Genomic DNA, 17,341 nt, shown 5'->3' with positions numbered 1-17,341 from the left:
TATTTTTTTGAATTTCGCGCCATCTGATTATCCCGCAAGAAATATGGGCCGATTCCGAAGATACTGAAGTATAAAACAAGTGTGGGTCGATCCCGTAGGCAGCGCAGTCTCAAAAAAAAAAAAAAGCTGATCTTGCAAATACCGCAGACTAAAAATGTGGGTCCAACCTCGTTCACGTAGCTGTTCAAAAAAAAACAGGAAAAGCTCGGTGGAATAGAAATCGCGTCACCGGGCCGTGTGAAGCCCACCGCGTTAGCGCGTTCCTTATTGCATGAAATTATAAGTAATATCATGCGACAATTACTTACATTACATTTAGACGCACACAAAAAACAAACGCACGCATGCTACGCAGTCCCATGAAAGTTAAAAGAGATCGGGAAAACAAGGACAGGCGTCCGCAGATGCGAAATGCCCTCGGAAAGGAGATCAAATGTTCGAACAACACTACGCACTTGAGCAGCCTCTTCTCGGAAGACAGACATTGTCAAGTGAGGTGAATCGGCATGCCTGTCGATTATGCGGCTTCTCCATAATGAATAGAGTGCTAATAACATAAACAAATCACATGGTGAGTTACTGATTGTCTTTTTGAAAAGAAGGAACCGGATAATGTAAGATGTGAGAGGAAGTTTTTTTTTTTGACAGTTCTTTATGAAGTGTCTCAAAAATAATATGCTTTACTACAAAGAATAATAAAGTGCTCTAATGTCTCGGGCATGGTTGCAAAGTCTACAAATTGCATTCCAGGATACATACACTCCTTTTTCACGAAACCATGTTTTCATTGGCAAGGTGTAAGTGTGAAGCTTATAAAATACACTACAAATGCCCTTTTTTTCATTCATGGTGTTTCTTTCGTGGTATTTCTTTCATGGGTGCCACAAAGAAGCATCACCTCGTAAACAAACTATTGATACTCATACTTAGAGAAGCGATGGCACAATGACACCAGTGCCACATATATAAGCTAGTCACCACAAAACAGGCTGTTTACATTCGCAGGGAGTCCTTCAAAGGGATACAGTTCACTAGGAGGCTAGTAAGGATAAACGCCTCACAATAATGGGGTGCCAGTCTTGTGTAATGTCAAATGCCTGTGGGTAATGAGGGATTAGTTCACCCTTTTTCGCAAGTACTGGCGCACCAGGCATCTACGAGACCACGCCGCAATGCTAGATGACGCAAAGTGTGCACAAAGATGCGCGAGTGAGGAGCTCGGCTTTAGTATACACGGCTCATAGTACCTGCGTGCCACTTGCGCAATCTGGGAGGTCACGCTAACTCGGAGGCCACGCAAAGAACTTAGCGCAGACTTCGTGGCCGCGTCGCTAGGTGGCGCAGCGTGTCCAGATGGAAGTGCATAAGAGGAGCCCGGTTGCAGCTCACGCCTTGTAGATGACGTGTTTCGGCTATTATCATACTTGGATATTCATCATAGATCAGTTCTGCCCAAATGTTTCCTTGCGTACCATGCTGGGACTATTCGGCTGGACATCAATCCTCAGGCGTGTGACTAGAACTAACACAGATCCGTCGACCCGCGGCCACTAGGTCTCGTAGCTGCCGTACAGGGGTCATCACCACTCAGCAGGCCACTACAAAACAAATCATTCTGGAATTATAGCGTGATCGGCTAATTGATCGAAATCGCAGGCTTTTATTTAGAATGACATAACCATCCATCTATAGCACATGTGTTTTGCAATGTGAAGCAAGAGGGCATCGCATTAAGTTAATATCGACTACGGAGCCATTGACCGAAGGCTATGGAGAGGTAGCAGAAACAGTGAAGCATTTTCGCTTTGGGTGCTGAATCACAAATGAACTTAAGGAGCTGAAAAAGAAAGTAAGAGTTCGAGGAGGAGGACAGACCGAGCCAGTTGCTGATACGACGATGGTTGCTAATTGGAGGCTGAGGGCTTCGCGCATTTCAATCCGCAACGTCGCCTGAAGAGGAAAACAGAAAGACCGACATCGGAAAAAGAAGAACAGAAGAAAAAGTGATAGAAGAGACCGTCTGAGCAACAACAACAAATTTGATGCACTGCGTTTCGGAAAGTAAGTAAGCGAGCGTGGCGTTCCTGCGTTCTATCACTTAATGGCGCTCTGCCTATAGCGTCTGTAGTCGCGCGAGAGTGCAGTCGATAGACACTTCGTGTAAAGAGCCGCCAATTTTCCAAGCATTATGTCTCCTCTATCTTTGATTAACTCGACTGTTATTCCATCTTCTCCTGCCGCTGTTCCTTTTTTCATGTCTTGCAAGACCCTTTTGACCTCATTGCTAGTTATAGGAGGAGTTTCTGTATCATGTTCATTACTGTTTCTAATGGAGGTATCCTGACTCCTCTGGGTACTGTACAGGTCAGTATAGAATTATTCCGCTGCTTTTATTATACCTTCGAGATTGCTGATGATATTACCCTGCTTATCTTTCGGTGCATACATCTTGGTTTGGCTTAAGCGAAGTTTCCTTCTGACTGATTTCAAGCAGCGTCCATTTCTTAGGGCTTCCTCAGTCTTTCTCACGTTGTAGTTTCGAATATCACTTATTTTCGCCTTGTTGATCAGTTTTGACTGTTCTGCGAATTCTATCTTATCTCTTGAATTGGACACTTCCATTTTTGTCGTTTCTTTATGAGGTCCTTTCTTCCTTGGGAGAGCTTGCCTACTGGTTGCCTTCGTGCCTTGCCTCCCACTTCAATTGCTGCCTCTGAAGCATGCCTAGTTACGGTTTCATTCATTACCTCTATGCCATCTTCATCTCTCTGTTCTAAGGCTGCATATTTGTTTGCAAGTACCAGCCTGAATTTGTCTGCTTCTACCCTTACTGCATCTAGGTTGGCCTGTTTCTTCTTGACTATTTTACTCCTTCTTCACATTGAGGTGTATCCTAGCCCTCACTAGCCTATAACCACTACACCTTACCCTACCTATCACTTCTACATCTTGCACTATGCTGCGATTCGCAGAAAGTATGAAATCAACCTCATCTCTTGCTTCACCATAAGGGCTTTTCCAGGTCCACTTTCTGTTGCTACGCTTTCTGAAAAAGGTGTTGATTATTCGAAGCTTTTTCCTTTCTGTGAATTCTTCCAGCATCTCTCCTCTAGCGTTCCTAGAATCGACGCCGTAGTTGGCAAATGCTTGTTCACCAGCCTGCTTTTTTTCCCACTTTTGCATTGAAGTTGCCCATAACTACAGTATGCTGAGTTTGCATTTTTCTCATCGCTAATTCAACATCTTCATAAAACTGACCTACTTCCTCATCATCGTGACTGGATGTTGGAACGTAGGATTGTACTATCCTTAATCTACACCTCTTATTAAGTTTGTTTACGACTACTGCTACCTTCTCATTAATGCTGTAGAATTGGTCAATGTTGCCCGCTATGTCCTTATGGATTAGAAATCCCACCCCGTATTACTTCTTATCTGGGAGGCCTCTATAGCAGAGGACATGGCCGTTGTTCAGCAATGTATAAGCCTCACCAGTTCTTCTAATCTCACTAAGGACGGCGACATGCCAAATAATGCCTGGTAGTTAGTCAAAGAATCCCGCTAAGCTAGCCTCACTCGACAGAGTTCGGCTGTTAAAGGTTGACAGGGTCAGTTTCCATTGGCGACTTGTCCGAAACCAGAGATTGTTAGCACCCTCTCCTGCGTTACAGGTTTGACCGCCGCCTTGGTCAGGTGCTCCGCAGTTGCTGGGGACTGAGTGCCATTGGGTTAGTTGTAGGAATCATCAGGAAGGTAGTGGCCGAGTACTGAACCAGGGAGGCCAATTCCTATTCTGGCGAGGGAGTGTCTTTGTTCAAGCTAAGTGGGCCTTTCTCATTTCGTTTTACCTGGATTAGTATAGCCCCATTCGCTCTCGGCATCTTTTGCCGGTGTCAGGCGCCCCTCCAGGCCTGCAGATGTGCACTAGAGGAGGCGAAATTCAATCTCACCATAGTCAAGTTTAAAAAAAAAGAAAATCTTATAGGATTCCAACTTCCGACTATGGCAACCGAGCATTAGACATAGCTCAGTCAGATAATCCCGTAGGTGGCGAGGCTACCTTAACGCGAACAAATCCAGCCATGAGGGCCCTGCACGCCTAAAAACTTCTTTGATTTATCTGCGATAGATGGGGGGGGGGGGGGGGGGGGTGTTATCGATGCGCTCGCCTCGATGGCAAAAAGGGGGGCACATATCGGCAGCGCGCTTCAGAAACTTCTGCTACCCATTTCATAAACCTCACATGCCCAAAAACTTATTTGATTTATCCGCGATAGATGGGTTAGGCTTATCGCGATGAGTAACTCAATATAAAACGATTTCTAAGTGGTTCTGGCCTTGTAGTTCCGGAATTCTTGCGTGCGCAGGCGGCCGTGAACTCGGCTGGTTACGGCATACATAACACCTCGGCCTACAGTTTATGTGGATAGGCTGAAGGACATAATAGATCGAACACCTGGACCGCACATACTAACGGGAGCTTCAGCGCGTATCACCCCGCCTGAGTCTTCAATCAGCGATCAACGCCTTTTTGATATAGTACATCGAAATAACTTGGCAATTCTTAACGACGGGCAGCCATCCTTCTACAAGAGAGACTGATCCAGCGCACTCGACGTCACCATGATCTCCTCGGACGTCATTTCTACAGTGACCTGGTTCGCAGACATGGAAAGTCATGCCAATCTGCATCTCTTTGGTTTGTCACATATATGTGTGTATATATATATATATATATATATATATATATATATATATATATATATATATATATATATATATATATATATATATATAAGCTGTACACACAACAAAAGGCGATTCGTTGCACTAACTGGGAGCTATATAACGCTACAATCGATCGAGAACTCAGAACTAACTGGATTGACGTACGAGGAGTTTGTTCGTTCCCTAAAGCGAGCAAAATAAAGCTGCACTAAACAGCTGAAACCAATTCCAACTCACTCAATGGCCGACATGAAGTACGAGAGGTTCCGGGCAATGCGCCACAGACCGTAGAGACGTGCTTGTAGGACATTGTCTATAGATGACACTCGCAACGCTAGGAGAATGCAATGACATATCCAACGTCACTTGGACAAGTTGGACAGCAGCCAATAACAGGGATTTTCTTCGAAACAGTGTCAGAGAATACCGCTGTCAAAAATATGAATCATTGTGCCCGGCCTGAAAACCCCGCCTACTCCAATGCATCCATTCAGTTCGGTTGCGCTGTCCCGTAACAGCAGCGAGTTGGACGTGCGCAGAATTTCTGCTCCAAGATCATTGCTGCAGCGGCGCTCGCAACTTTGCCCCGAGCAGCAAAGGAGGTTTCAGCTACATGAAGCACTACTGCATGAGACGAACCTTCTTCGATCATGGAGCTGCTTGGCGCGTTGGCGTTGGTGAGGAAGGCGTCATCTCCTCCCCCTGACTGCATCAGCTACGTCGAGTTGACACATTTTGGCGACAAGGCAAAGATGTATCTACTTACCATATTCAGTGCCACCTGGGAGAGTGGCCGCTTTGAATCTTGCTGGAAACGAGCTCATGTTATTACTGTCCTCAAGCCTGGGAAGTCTCCAGCAGACGCAAACTCCTATCGTCCGACAGCTCTCCTCAGTTCAGTCGGAAAGCTTATGGAGAAGAGGGTATTGACGCGCCTGGACAGGTTGTTGATGAGCATGAATAGACGCCCTCCTCAAATGTCAGGGTTCAGAAAGAGCCGCAGCAGCAGACACAACGTGATTAGCCTTGTCGGCTGCGTAAATCCCAACAAAGCTGCACGCAACATCACTATAAGCGTATTCCTCTACATAAAGGAAGCGCTCGATAGAATCAGGCTATCTTAGAATAAGCTCTGAAGTCCGTTGGAGGTGGAACGTGGTCGTATGCACCGCTGGATCTCAGACTACTTCACTGATCGGCCAGTCTACATGTCCACAAATGAAGGTGACACATCCCCAGGGCGGTGTTTTAAGACCGACCTTATATAACATCTCTCTTATTGGACCGGGGAAGTGCATTCCCGCATCGGTTGAAATCTCTTTGTACACAGGTGGCATCTGTATATGGAGCAGTCGTCGCAACAGATGTGTCCTACGAGCAAGACTGTAGAACGCTATAAATTCTATTTAAAAAATTTTATTGGGCCGAGGTCTAACGATGTCACCAGAAAAGTGGGCCGCCATTGCTTTCACTAGGTGTGATGTCTCACGCTACACATTAAAGCTCGCGCACTCTCCTATCGGTATGTGTCAAGTCACAAGCTTCTGGGCGTGACAATCGGCAGACCAATGACGTGGACACCCCATGTTCGAATATTAAAAGAAAAAAATGGGTCATACGCGAGCATTTTCCGTATGTTATCAAGCAATGCTGAGGGCTGTTCCGTAAGTGCTCTGCTACCCATGTATACGGCTTTCTGTGAAGGCCTCCTACGATACAGCCCTCCTATCCTACAGAACCTTTCCGAAACCATCATAACAGCACTCACATGTACGCAAGCAAAAGTCCTGAACATGTGCTTACCAAAAAACACATTAACTGTAGCCCCTTCAGTCACGGCGTACTGTAAGAGTTGTCGGACGATCTCGCCGCTGCCATCAGTTGAAAGGGTTGTATGTCGTAGTGAGGAACTTAGTAACTAGGCGTACAGCGTTTATTTACATATTAACATTGGAACACGAGATACATTCGGCAGTCTAGCGTGACTCGCAAATGGCGCACGCAAGGCAAAGCATGCAGCATACGAGCACGAAGCTCCAAATATGCAGCACAGAACACGATGACGAGCGCACTAGCAGCCGACAAACCGCTGCTTATAAACACTCCATGCTCCCTAGATCCCTAGGTGAGGGAAACGTTCGACCAGTCATCGTAGCCGAGCCGCCTTTGAGCGGGAGGGCTTACACACACACGTACGCACTGGTTTCACTGCCCTCACCGAGGTGAGACGGGCTTCGCAGAACTCGGGGCTTACGTCTTGACCAAAGGAGGTGCCTCTTATTCCCCAAGCTGACGCCCGTAGCGTGGCCGCCGGTTCTAAAATGTCTTGCGTCCTGAAAGGCGCGTGAGACGTTGCCCCCAGATACATTCCCTCGGGAACTCCCCCGCTCACGGCAGACCATATCGGCGCTGGCGTGTTCCGTAACAAAGCCATGGTTCGTCGAACTCATCTCGGCCATCCTCTGACGAAGAGTCGCGGACGCGGCGTATTGTCCTCCGCACACAGTAGACTCAGTGGCGCCGTTTGGCTAGAGGATGACGGGGCTTTCCAGGAAATGTCGACGCCGCTGTCGCACCTGGCTGGCAAAACTTTGCATGTCTGCACCACGGCAGGCCATTTCTAACAGTACACGCTTGTGGACGCGACTTATTTTTGCCATTTCTGGGCAGTGGCTGCAAGGAGTAGACAGCAAACATTAAGCTTTGAGTAAATTGAACATTCTGCTTTCCTAAAAAGGAAAGTACACCCAAAAGGAGGTACACTCATTTCGTGTAGTGAAATGTATATCTTCAGGTGACCGTTTCGGTAAAGGCATTGCCGTGTCTGCGGGGATGTTAGAAGTGGGGCGTTTCGGTAGTATGTGCGAAATACCTTATTTTTATTTTCCTTGTTTTAATGCTTACAACCAATAATTAACCTCTGCATGTACAAGAGACGTTCCGAAAGTAAGTCTCGTCTTTCTTTCTTTTTTAAGGGAAGACGGTACACCAGGTGAAACAAACAATCACCATAAGAATCCATGCGCGTTGCTGGTCCAACGACGAAAGGAACGTCAGCGGAGGAGGAATAACGCGTGCGCCGAGCGCCGAAGAAGAAGAGGGTATGGCAGCAGACCCCTTTACAAAATAGATCCATCGTGTGACTTTTACATGCGGCGAGGCCTCAATAGATAACACCAAACATGCCTACACAGCATCAGACTTAATGTGGTTCACGCGAACTATTTCAAGTGCAACATTCAACTGACAGACTTGCCAATGGGCTTTGAATTAAAGCAACATGTTGGGTGCTAGACGCTGCCGCTACGCGCCCGAGAACCAGCGTCTTTGAAGGTGGCACTACAGCTGCAAAGCGACTTGAGCTTGGAACTACGGCGCATTCTAGGCCTATGGCAAAGCACGACCTGCGCGTCACGCGCCACGAAAGCGCTGCTGAACTTCTTGCGCGCCACGAGCCTCAACGAAACTTTGTTAATATTTCTATAGTGCACAAGAGGTCTGTTTGAAAAGTATCCGACCTTTGGCCAAAGGAAAAAACTGGCATAACTGGAGCGTTGGAAACCTAATCACGCTCAAAGTAGTCTTCTTGGGACTCCACACACTTCTCCCAGCGGTGCTGCCGTTGTTGGAAGCATTCAGAGAAGGCTTCTTTCGGAATAGAGTTTAGCTCAGCTGTCGTTGCAGCCATAATATCCTCTATTGTCTGAAATCGCGCTCCTTTCAATGGCCTCTCGATTTTGGGAAACAGCCAGAAGTCGCAGGGGGCATATCAGGAGAGTAAGGAGCCTGTTGAACTACAGGGCTCTGGTTTTTCGCCAAAAAGTCTGACTCAAGTGCGAGGAATATGCAGGAGCATTGTCGTGATGGATGCGCTAATTTCCTGTTGTCCACAACTCCGGTCTCTAGCGCCGCACAGCATCACGTAGGTGACGAAGGACATCCCTCCGGTACTCTATGGTGATTGTTTGACCCTGTGGTGCGTACTCGGGGTGTACCACACCGCGGGAGTCAAAGAAAGCAGTCAGCATCCCTTTGACGTTGCTGCGCACTTGGAGGGCCTTCTTTTCTCTTGGTGACGTGGAATGCTTCCCCTGTGATGACTGGAATTTGGTTTCCGGGTCGTACCCGTACACCTAAGCCTCTTCACCAGTGATTATGGTGTTCATAAGTCGGGGTCAATGTTTGTGGAATCCAGCATGTGCTGTGAGACTTCAACACGAAGTTGCTTTTACTCCACCGTGAGCAGCTTCGGCACGAATTTCGCCGCAACTATCTTCATGGCCAAATCTTCGATCATAATAGAATGTGCAGAAAAAGTGCCGATGCCCACCTCTTCCGTAATTTCTCGGATAGTCACACGATGGTCCCGCATCACCACAGCGTTCTCTTCGGCAATGACCTGGTCATTTCGGCATGTTGATGGCTGACCGGAGCGTGGCTCGCTCTCCACCGATGTGCGGCCGTCTTTGAACCGGTTGTACCACTCCTTAATCGGTGTGCTGCTCATAGCATCGTCACCAATAGCCGTCTGAATCTTCCGAATGGTTTCCACTTTGCTGTCGCCCAGTTTCTGGCAAAATTTGATGCTGTAGCGCTGCTCCAGTCGCTCCGCCATTTTCCTTACAATAAAATCCGACGAGAGCACTGCGCACTACCTCACTCAAACGCTGCGTCCCAGCGACTGACGCTATCGGCAGGAGGGAAAAAGTTCGCGCAAGCGCACGAAGGTTCAAGGTCGGCGGATGCAAGCGTGCTTGTTTCATATCCATCAGGTGCTCGCAAACAAAAATAATAAGGTCGGATACTTTTCTAACAGGCCTCTTGTGCGTGTGTGTGTGTGTGTGTGTGTGCGTGCGTGCGTGCGTGCGTGCGTGTGCGTGTGCGTGTGCGTGTGTGTGTGTGTGTGTGTGTGTGTGTGTGTGTGTGTGTGTGTGTGTGTGTGTGTGTGTGTGTGTGTGTGTGTGTGTGTGTGTGTGTGTGTGTGTGACTGTACGTCCTGTAAAGTGTTTATCACTGCATATATCATAATCATCACCCAGCACCTGGAGTAGCATGTCAGACGAGCACCCAGGCTAACATCTCCAGCATATCATTAAAGCTTGTATCTCTCTCTCTCCCACTCTCAAATGCATGCAACTAAATTAAACCTATACTAAATCCTGCTTCTAAAAAGAAAAAAGAAGCAATAAGGGCTGTGACGGAGCTTATCCTATTAAAGAGGCCGCATGGATTTTCTGTACTGCTTCATGTTACTTTCACATAGAATCTAGCGTTCAATTTGTGAGATAAAGTCGGACGAACTGAAGTTAGGTGCCTCAGACAGGCTGGCCGACGTTTCAATAGATAGATCTATCATTGTCAAAGGCACGTTACCTGTCTTCACCCAAATTTTATCCAAAATGTATTTCCATTTGTTGGTCCCCATCAGGAAGCTGAACTTTCATTTTTACGAACTTACTCAACCTTGTGTATTTCAGCCGTAATTCTGTGGCTTATTCAATCTTCCTTCACTCAGACTTATAAATTAATTCACTCTCGTCTTGCTGTCAACCAGCTTCCTGGTTTTCTCAGTTCTTAGACCGACTGCCAAGGCGACTTTTTTTACTGCGTCGCTTTCAATATGAGGAATCACAACGCGTTTCTTTTAAAGCTATATGCTTTTTATTGACATGACAGAAATTGCGTGTCACCGCACAAGTGTGGCGCCGGCTACTCAATGTGTCATATGAATAGTTGGTGTATCACACGTATGCTGCTATACACAGTTATGCACAGCTATGGTGCTATTGTACATGCGACACAGGTATATGTCATATAAGCATATACACAGGTATATGCTTATATAGCATGCACTATACTACATGTTAGCCAAACAACACATTAGAAAGAAATTATCAAATCAGTAGTGCGAACAAAACAGCGTTGCCACTTAAAATATAAAGCTTTGCTTCGACTTCTAGTTAAGTGAGAACTGGCCTTTTCATAATGCTGAGCATTGTGATTTCGGCTCGACATTTACGCCAAGTGTACGGGCGTCGTGTAGGGCCACATACGTGTGGATATGACGCAACGTGCGATATTTATGTCATGAATAGTGCCGTTGTATCTCAACAACAGTGGCCAAGGAAGGGCACCATGGAACACTCATTTGCTCTCCGTGCTTTAACGGAGCACCCGCGGCTAGGGGACATAATGTGTGAGGCGAAATGTGCTTAAGTCACTAAGAGCACAGAATGAGCAGAAATATTTAAAAGCCTACATGCGCTATTATGGCGTCAGGTATGCACGCTCCGGTCAAACATGAAAGCAACCACGCTAAGTGTGTCGCGGCACTTCGGGAGAACTTACGAACATGCACTCTCGTGGAGTGTCTCCATCCTTTAAACAACAGCATGTTCTTGGGATTTTGGTACGTCTTACTGTGCCCATATTGCACGAGGTCGCGGGATTGAATCCCGGCCACGGCGGTCGCATTTCCACGGGGGCGAAATGCGAAAACCCCTGTGTACTTAGATTTAAGTGCACGTTAAAGAACCCCAGGTGGCTCAATTTCCGGAGTCTCCCACTACGGTGTGCCTCATAATCACATCGTGGTTTTGACACGAAAAACCCAATAATTTATTGTGCACAAGATATAACCCACAAGGTACAATTACGTGCACCCCAAAGATGAAGAAACCAGCCGGGCCGCGAGTTGGTTACTTGATGTTGATATTGAGTCAATTACAACATCTCTAGCAAATGTTCTGTTTACTTTTCTCCGTAGGTCATTCTATCTTCTAAATAAATAGCTTGATTCTTAAATTATTTGATAATACATACGGTGCCACACAAGCCAGCATATGCATAGCAGTATCCGTGATAACAATGGGGGGTAAATATGCAGGGGGTTGGCGTTCTCCATTGAAAACAAAGCTTGATTACGTGTTGGTTTCAATATTTTGTGTCATGGCAAACAAAGAAAAGTTAGAAAACACAATGAAGTGCAACAAAAGCCACCACGCCACTGGTGACAGCGCTCCTTAGAACGTTTTAGCGGCATAATTGTCCTCTCGAGGTCTTTGTCTTCAATTGATGCCTTTGGTAGAAACGTAAAAGCAGGCCTGGTCCTTGAATTCCCTCGGTTCTTCCCACGCGTAAAATTTATTTAAAACTTTGTGAATACCACATTCATTGCCTTGTATAACTTATTTTGTTCTCTGTGGCTACTGGACCCAAGTTATTGTTTGCACCAACACTACTTCTCTCATTCCAAGTAAGCCATGGAAAGTGCCATAAAAGTTTGAATTTCGATCATTGGTTTTCTTTTAAGTGTCTTCGATCTGAACATTTCATCGTTCAGCAAGTAATACGTAATGAGTGACGTAGCGCACATCTTCTGGTTTATATAGTGATTTTGTCCTCAAATTTCATCAAGAAACTTCTTTCACTCTGTCGATTTCACCGGCAACAAAATCTCGCTTTCCTTTTCGGCAGTGAATACTAAATATGGCGGTGGTACTGCCTCAAATGAGTAAAACCACAAAAAGTGAATACGATTTGGGTTAATTATAAAGCATGCGATGCAAACTAGCGTCGGTATACTGCTTTGATTTTACTCCCGTCGGGCACACGCAATGAAAAATGCGAGTCCAGTGTTCTGAACTTATTGCTGCAGCGCCACTTGGAGTTGCAGCCAAAAGATGTCTTGCAGGCGTTCATCGCTCCCAGTTTGAGGCACATCAATGTACGTTCTTGACGTTGTGAGATACGACAGCATGGGATTCATTTCGGACTCATCGACCGGGCCCTTCTTGATGAACACGATGTACTCGTCCCTCTCCGACTCGAACAGGCGATGCTGCGCAAGCATAATCTCGAACATGCACCAGCGACTTCGACAGAATTCTGAATTAATGACGAATAGAGACACCCGACTTTGAGAGATGCAGCGGCAGATGTTCTCGGTTATTGGAATTCCTGGAATGAAATCTCGTTCCGCAACGCAAATGCGATACCGCATGGGCGGGGATTCCAGTTTTGCTAAGAGAACGTTCCTGGTCCAACTGGCATCAGAAATATGATAACACAAGAAGGCGTCCCACATAAAACGGCCAGAGTGGGACTGCCGTTTGTAGTTCTTTATCTTTACCCGTAAGTACAAAAGTGCGTACATCATGTACCAGCGCTTCGTGTACAATCCGTAGCTGATAACTGTAGTCGCGAGGGTGGTGAAAAGTAGCGGCACGCACACTGCCGTGTAGAAGTCTACAGGACCACAGATGTCCCAATTCCATCTTACACTGATTGCACGCAAACCAGCGTATCTCTCTGGTTCTTTGCACATTACGTCGTTGGCACTAAGTTTCGCACTGCTGTTCAAGAGGACATGCAGATTGTTGAGCAAACAGCTGCCGCAATCCCAGGGATTGCCTGAAAGGTTAATCGTTTCTACTTGCTGAATATCCCGAAGCGCACGGCTGTCTATTGTGTATATTAGGTTCGATGAAAGCACCAGTGTGCGTAAGCCATGCATTAAAGAAAACAGTGGCGGTCTCCAGTTGGAAATGAGGTTTCTGGATAAGTCTATGAACCTTGCAGACGTTGTATCAGCTCTGAAGTGTTCTAGGCTCTTAATCTTGTTGGAGGACAGGTCTAATAATTCGATAAATTCGAGATTTCCGAATATTGCGGTGCCGGAAAGAGTGCTGATCAGGTTATTTCTCAAGTTAAGAATTTCTAACCGCTTTAAGCCTGAATAGGCCCTCGCACCAATCGACACGATTTGGTTCGACTGCATGTCCAGTTCACGAAGATTTTGCAAACATGAAAACGGGGAACCATACATCTCTACGATAGAACATCTGCTAAGATTGAGAAACTGCAAGTTAGGGAATGCGCAAAACACACCGTCACGTAAGTACTCTACAGTCGTCCCTGCTAAGATCAGCTCCAGAAGAGACTTTGTTTGCGCGCATATCCCCTGGCAAAAGCGAAAGGTTCCGTTCGGAGACGTCATGGCCATATTTAACCGACGAAGCTTCTTCAATTTGAACACGCCCTCGGGATAAAAGCTAGATTGGTTCCTACGAGAGAAATGTTCTGTATGTCCGGTACCAGGTCAAATGCGTTGGCATGCACGCGAGTGATCGGAGCATAGGCGAAGTCTAGTTGTTCTAAATAGCGCATCTTCGGGATGTCCTTGCCCCGTATTTCCTTAAAGTTGCATCTATGTAAAACAAGGCGTAAAAACGGGAAAGGGGCAAAAATTTTTAAGGCCATAGACGGAATGTTCTTGACGCGCCCGGAGAACGTTACATTTACTTTCGAGGTGAACGTGTGTTCCGCGCTCCACTGATGGATTAACACTAGTGTCAGGCCGAAACTGGGAAATTTTTCATGGGAGCGGGTAAGCTGCCGTTATTTACGAAGCGCTTCTTAAAGCCGTAGACATTGCAGTGGACTTTCGCACGTTCCTTCGCTATTGAGCAATTAGCGATTGCAATTTTCACGGGCTTCAGAAACGTCACACTAAGCTCGAGCTGCCTGACGAAGACCATGAGAGAATACAAGGCGACCTGTTCCAATAAGCTGCTTGTATTGCTTACGAAACCGTCATAATGGCTTGTCGAACTGAGCGGGAAATCGTCCCATTTTTTTATATGCACACGCGTGAGGGACATCACAGCCACCTCATTGTGCGCCAGCGGGACGTCAGAGATGAGAAGTTCGTCCAGCGTCATGACCTCGGGTTCCGACGGTATGAAAGACAGCAGCGGTGGCGCCTCGATGAGAATCTTGCACAAGGCTTTTACTCTGCCATCCGCCAATAGAGACGCGTTGCAGTGAGGCAGCGGGATCAGCTCCTGTGGAGATTCCCGTTCGAATGGGTACGGTAGCCTGCCGTCAAGACCACTCGCGCTCCCTAGAAGAGCAGTAAGGATGGTGCTCACCCCGAGTAGTAACCTGCATGACAGTGGATGGACCATGTATAGTTAACAGAATAGTTATGTTGGGCTGCTGAGCACGAGGTCGCGGGATCGAATCCCGGCCACGGCGGCCGCAGTTCGATGGGGGCGAAATGCGAAAACACCCGTGTGCTTAGATTTAGGTGCACGTTAAAGAACCCCAGGTGGTCAAAATTTCCGGAGTCCTCCACTACGGCGTGCCTCATAATCAGAAAGTGGTTTTGGCACGTAAAACCCCAAATAAAAAAAAAAGAATAGTTATGTTTTGTTAACACTAGTTCCTGCGTATTGCATTTTGCGATCCTGTTATCATTTTTTTTAATTGTTAATAGGATGCGACTTATGCTACAGTGGCAAGTTCTAATGAATGTACCCTTCCCTCCAACTAATGATCGCTATTCTAATAACAATCCAACCTACGCCCATAAGACTACTATATAGTTGCTCGAAGTCACCATGTGCAAGACATCTCGTTATTATTACATTTTTATTCTAGTTAATCACTTTGCAAGCGGAAAAGAGACGACGTGAGCGGGAACATTGCATGGACAATTTATTTTTGTGCTCTCGACGACAGTATAAACTGTTGTAACTTAAACAAAGCTTAAACGCTCCTTACTTAATATGGATAAATAATTTTAATAGTAGTTTGGATACTTAGAACGCAAAACAAATATTTCAAGTTGAGTGAGGTCGCCGCGAGCAACATTTCATCAGTTTGCCCACGTAGATTACATTTAATGTTTCTTTTTTATCCCGGCTGTCGATAGCTGATTAAATTTTTATACATGTTCCTTACACGTAAAAAGATGCTTTAATCCGGCAGGAAGGAATGTTATGCTCTTTTATTTCCCTTCCGACCTACCACCTCTCTAGCAGAATATAAGCTTTGCTCTATCCAATTGCAATATGCTGAAATCCCCTAGACGTACAAGCTTAAAGTGACAAACTTCTTTTGGATATTTCGTTACGAAAATATGCGCACGGATTTTGTAATTGGTTTTTGTAAGCATTATCTGATACCACAGTATCTCCTTCCTTCAAGCTACTCTCCTGATTCACATGTTTCTTTCATCATGCCTCTCCCATCATAAGGTAGCAAACTAGACTTGTCACTTCCCGCTCATCTGTCTCACATTCCCATCTCACTTACCCTCTCTGTGGCGCTGAAGAGTAGTACAACGCGGCTCTGTGTGTTCGTTAGCTGTGATGTCATCTGCTTTTATTTCTTTACTTCGGACAAATTTTCATGATAGCGACAATGAAAAAATAACTTCAAATGTGTGAGGAAGTGAACATTACTTGTACAACAAATGGCAATGTTTGCTTTGCTAATTAACAAAATTTCGCTCAACAAAATTTTAACTGCTGACCTTAAAGCACAAGTTGTATATGATACTGAATAATAAATAAGCGCTGTCTACTTAACAGGAATCACGAGACTAACAACAATTCTCTCATATCTGCTGACGCCGAAATTTTGAAGAAAAAAAAAACAATTTAATGCATTCGAGTTCCAGTTGGTTTCTTCCCGCTCACGAAGGAGTCTTTTGTGAAAGATGTTGATGTCAACATCAATGTGTTTTATGGCGCATTTTTAAATGACATCAAAGCACTAGTGGTACACTGGAAATTTCTGCTTAGCAGATATAACTTCGTTATTACTCGGTTTGAAAGCCACAAGCAGGATATGTGCCCTAAATTGAACAATTAAGCAGTTAATTAGCTAGGCTTTGCTGATAAGCCTATGAAACATTTCTAATTCTTCAGCAGACAATGTGCGCTCCTTCCATCACGCCACCACCTGACGAGGCCTCGACGCGCTATCTCCCAAGAGCAACGTTTCGAAGAATTTAAGCACATAACACAAATAATCGTTTTTTGCGGCGCTCTTAGCGTGTGTTAACATAACTGACGGAAGATAAGCCAACATATACTAAACCGCAGTCACAGCTCTCTGACCCCCACAAGTGCTGACTAATACTTGTACGCGGAAACTAGATGAGCATGACCAACGAATTCGCAGTCTGCTCCGCGTTTAAGAACACCGTACGCACCACGGCCTTCAAGAGAGGATAAAGGTAAAAACTTACTTGAGAGGCTGTGCTGAATTATGATCTTCCGCCATCCTCGTTCGTTGTTCTTAAGCTAACGCTCAGTGTTGGATCTACAACAGAAACGTGCCAATGAAATGATCAGAGTGCGTCTCGGCCTCGCCGCCGTATCTACATTTGCTTGAACAGCGGAACTCGGCGCCAAAAACCGAGACGGCTGCGTGCAAATCTGGAACGACCGCAGTCCTTCCGCTCATCTCTCCGCTTCCGGAAAGTGTACTGCTTTTCTTGCTCTCCGCTTGCTTTCAAAACAAGCATCCGCACCACATAATTGATAATAATGCGTTCCTGCTCCCACATACAATGCGAAACACGTAGCGCTCCCCGCATACGTTTCCCGGTAAAGATTTCTGTTGCGCATAAACCTGTTTTTCTCTCTCTCTCTCTCTCTCTCTCTCTCTCTCTCTCTCTCTCTCTCTCTGTTGCGCAAGCTGCCGCGGCGACGGCAGCTTGACTCTAGCATACGAAGCAGGGAGAACCCGACTAGCCATTGATATATGTTGTGACAGTGATATGGCAAGGCTACGTATAGTAAGGACTCCTGAAGAGCAG

General features: G+C 46.0%; 1 protein-coding gene across 1 annotated transcript; it reads right to left on the bottom strand.

The window, feature by feature from the left end:
* Window positions 1-10,460: 10,460 nt before the first annotated feature.
* LOC142581800 (toll-like receptor 2) lies at window positions 10,461-16,849 on the bottom strand. Its single transcript, XM_075691253.1, has 2 exons — window positions 16,769-16,849; window positions 10,461-14,673 (listed from the first exon to the last, which is right to left on the bottom strand). Exon 2 carries the CDS (start codon window positions 13,730-13,732, stop codon window positions 12,374-12,376), a length of 1,359 nt encoding a protein of 452 aa, XP_075547368.1. The 5' UTR covers window positions 13,733-14,673; window positions 16,769-16,849; the 3' UTR covers window positions 10,461-12,373.
* Window positions 16,850-17,341: the final 492 nt, after the last annotated feature.

Source organism: Dermacentor variabilis, chromosome 5, assembly GCF_050947875.1.
Source record: "Dermacentor variabilis isolate Ectoservices chromosome 5, ASM5094787v1, whole genome shotgun sequence".
Classification (NCBI taxonomy): domain Eukaryota; kingdom Metazoa; phylum Arthropoda; class Arachnida; order Ixodida; family Ixodidae; genus Dermacentor; species Dermacentor variabilis.
Note: the sequence above shows the minus strand (reverse complement) of the source record. Positions and strands in the feature narration are given on the sequence as shown.

Coding starts and splice junctions, on each gene's coding strand:
- LOC142581800 (XM_075691253.1), bottom strand. CDS start 13,732: ATGGCCATGACGTCTCCGAACGGAACCTTTCGCTTTTGCCAGGGGATA.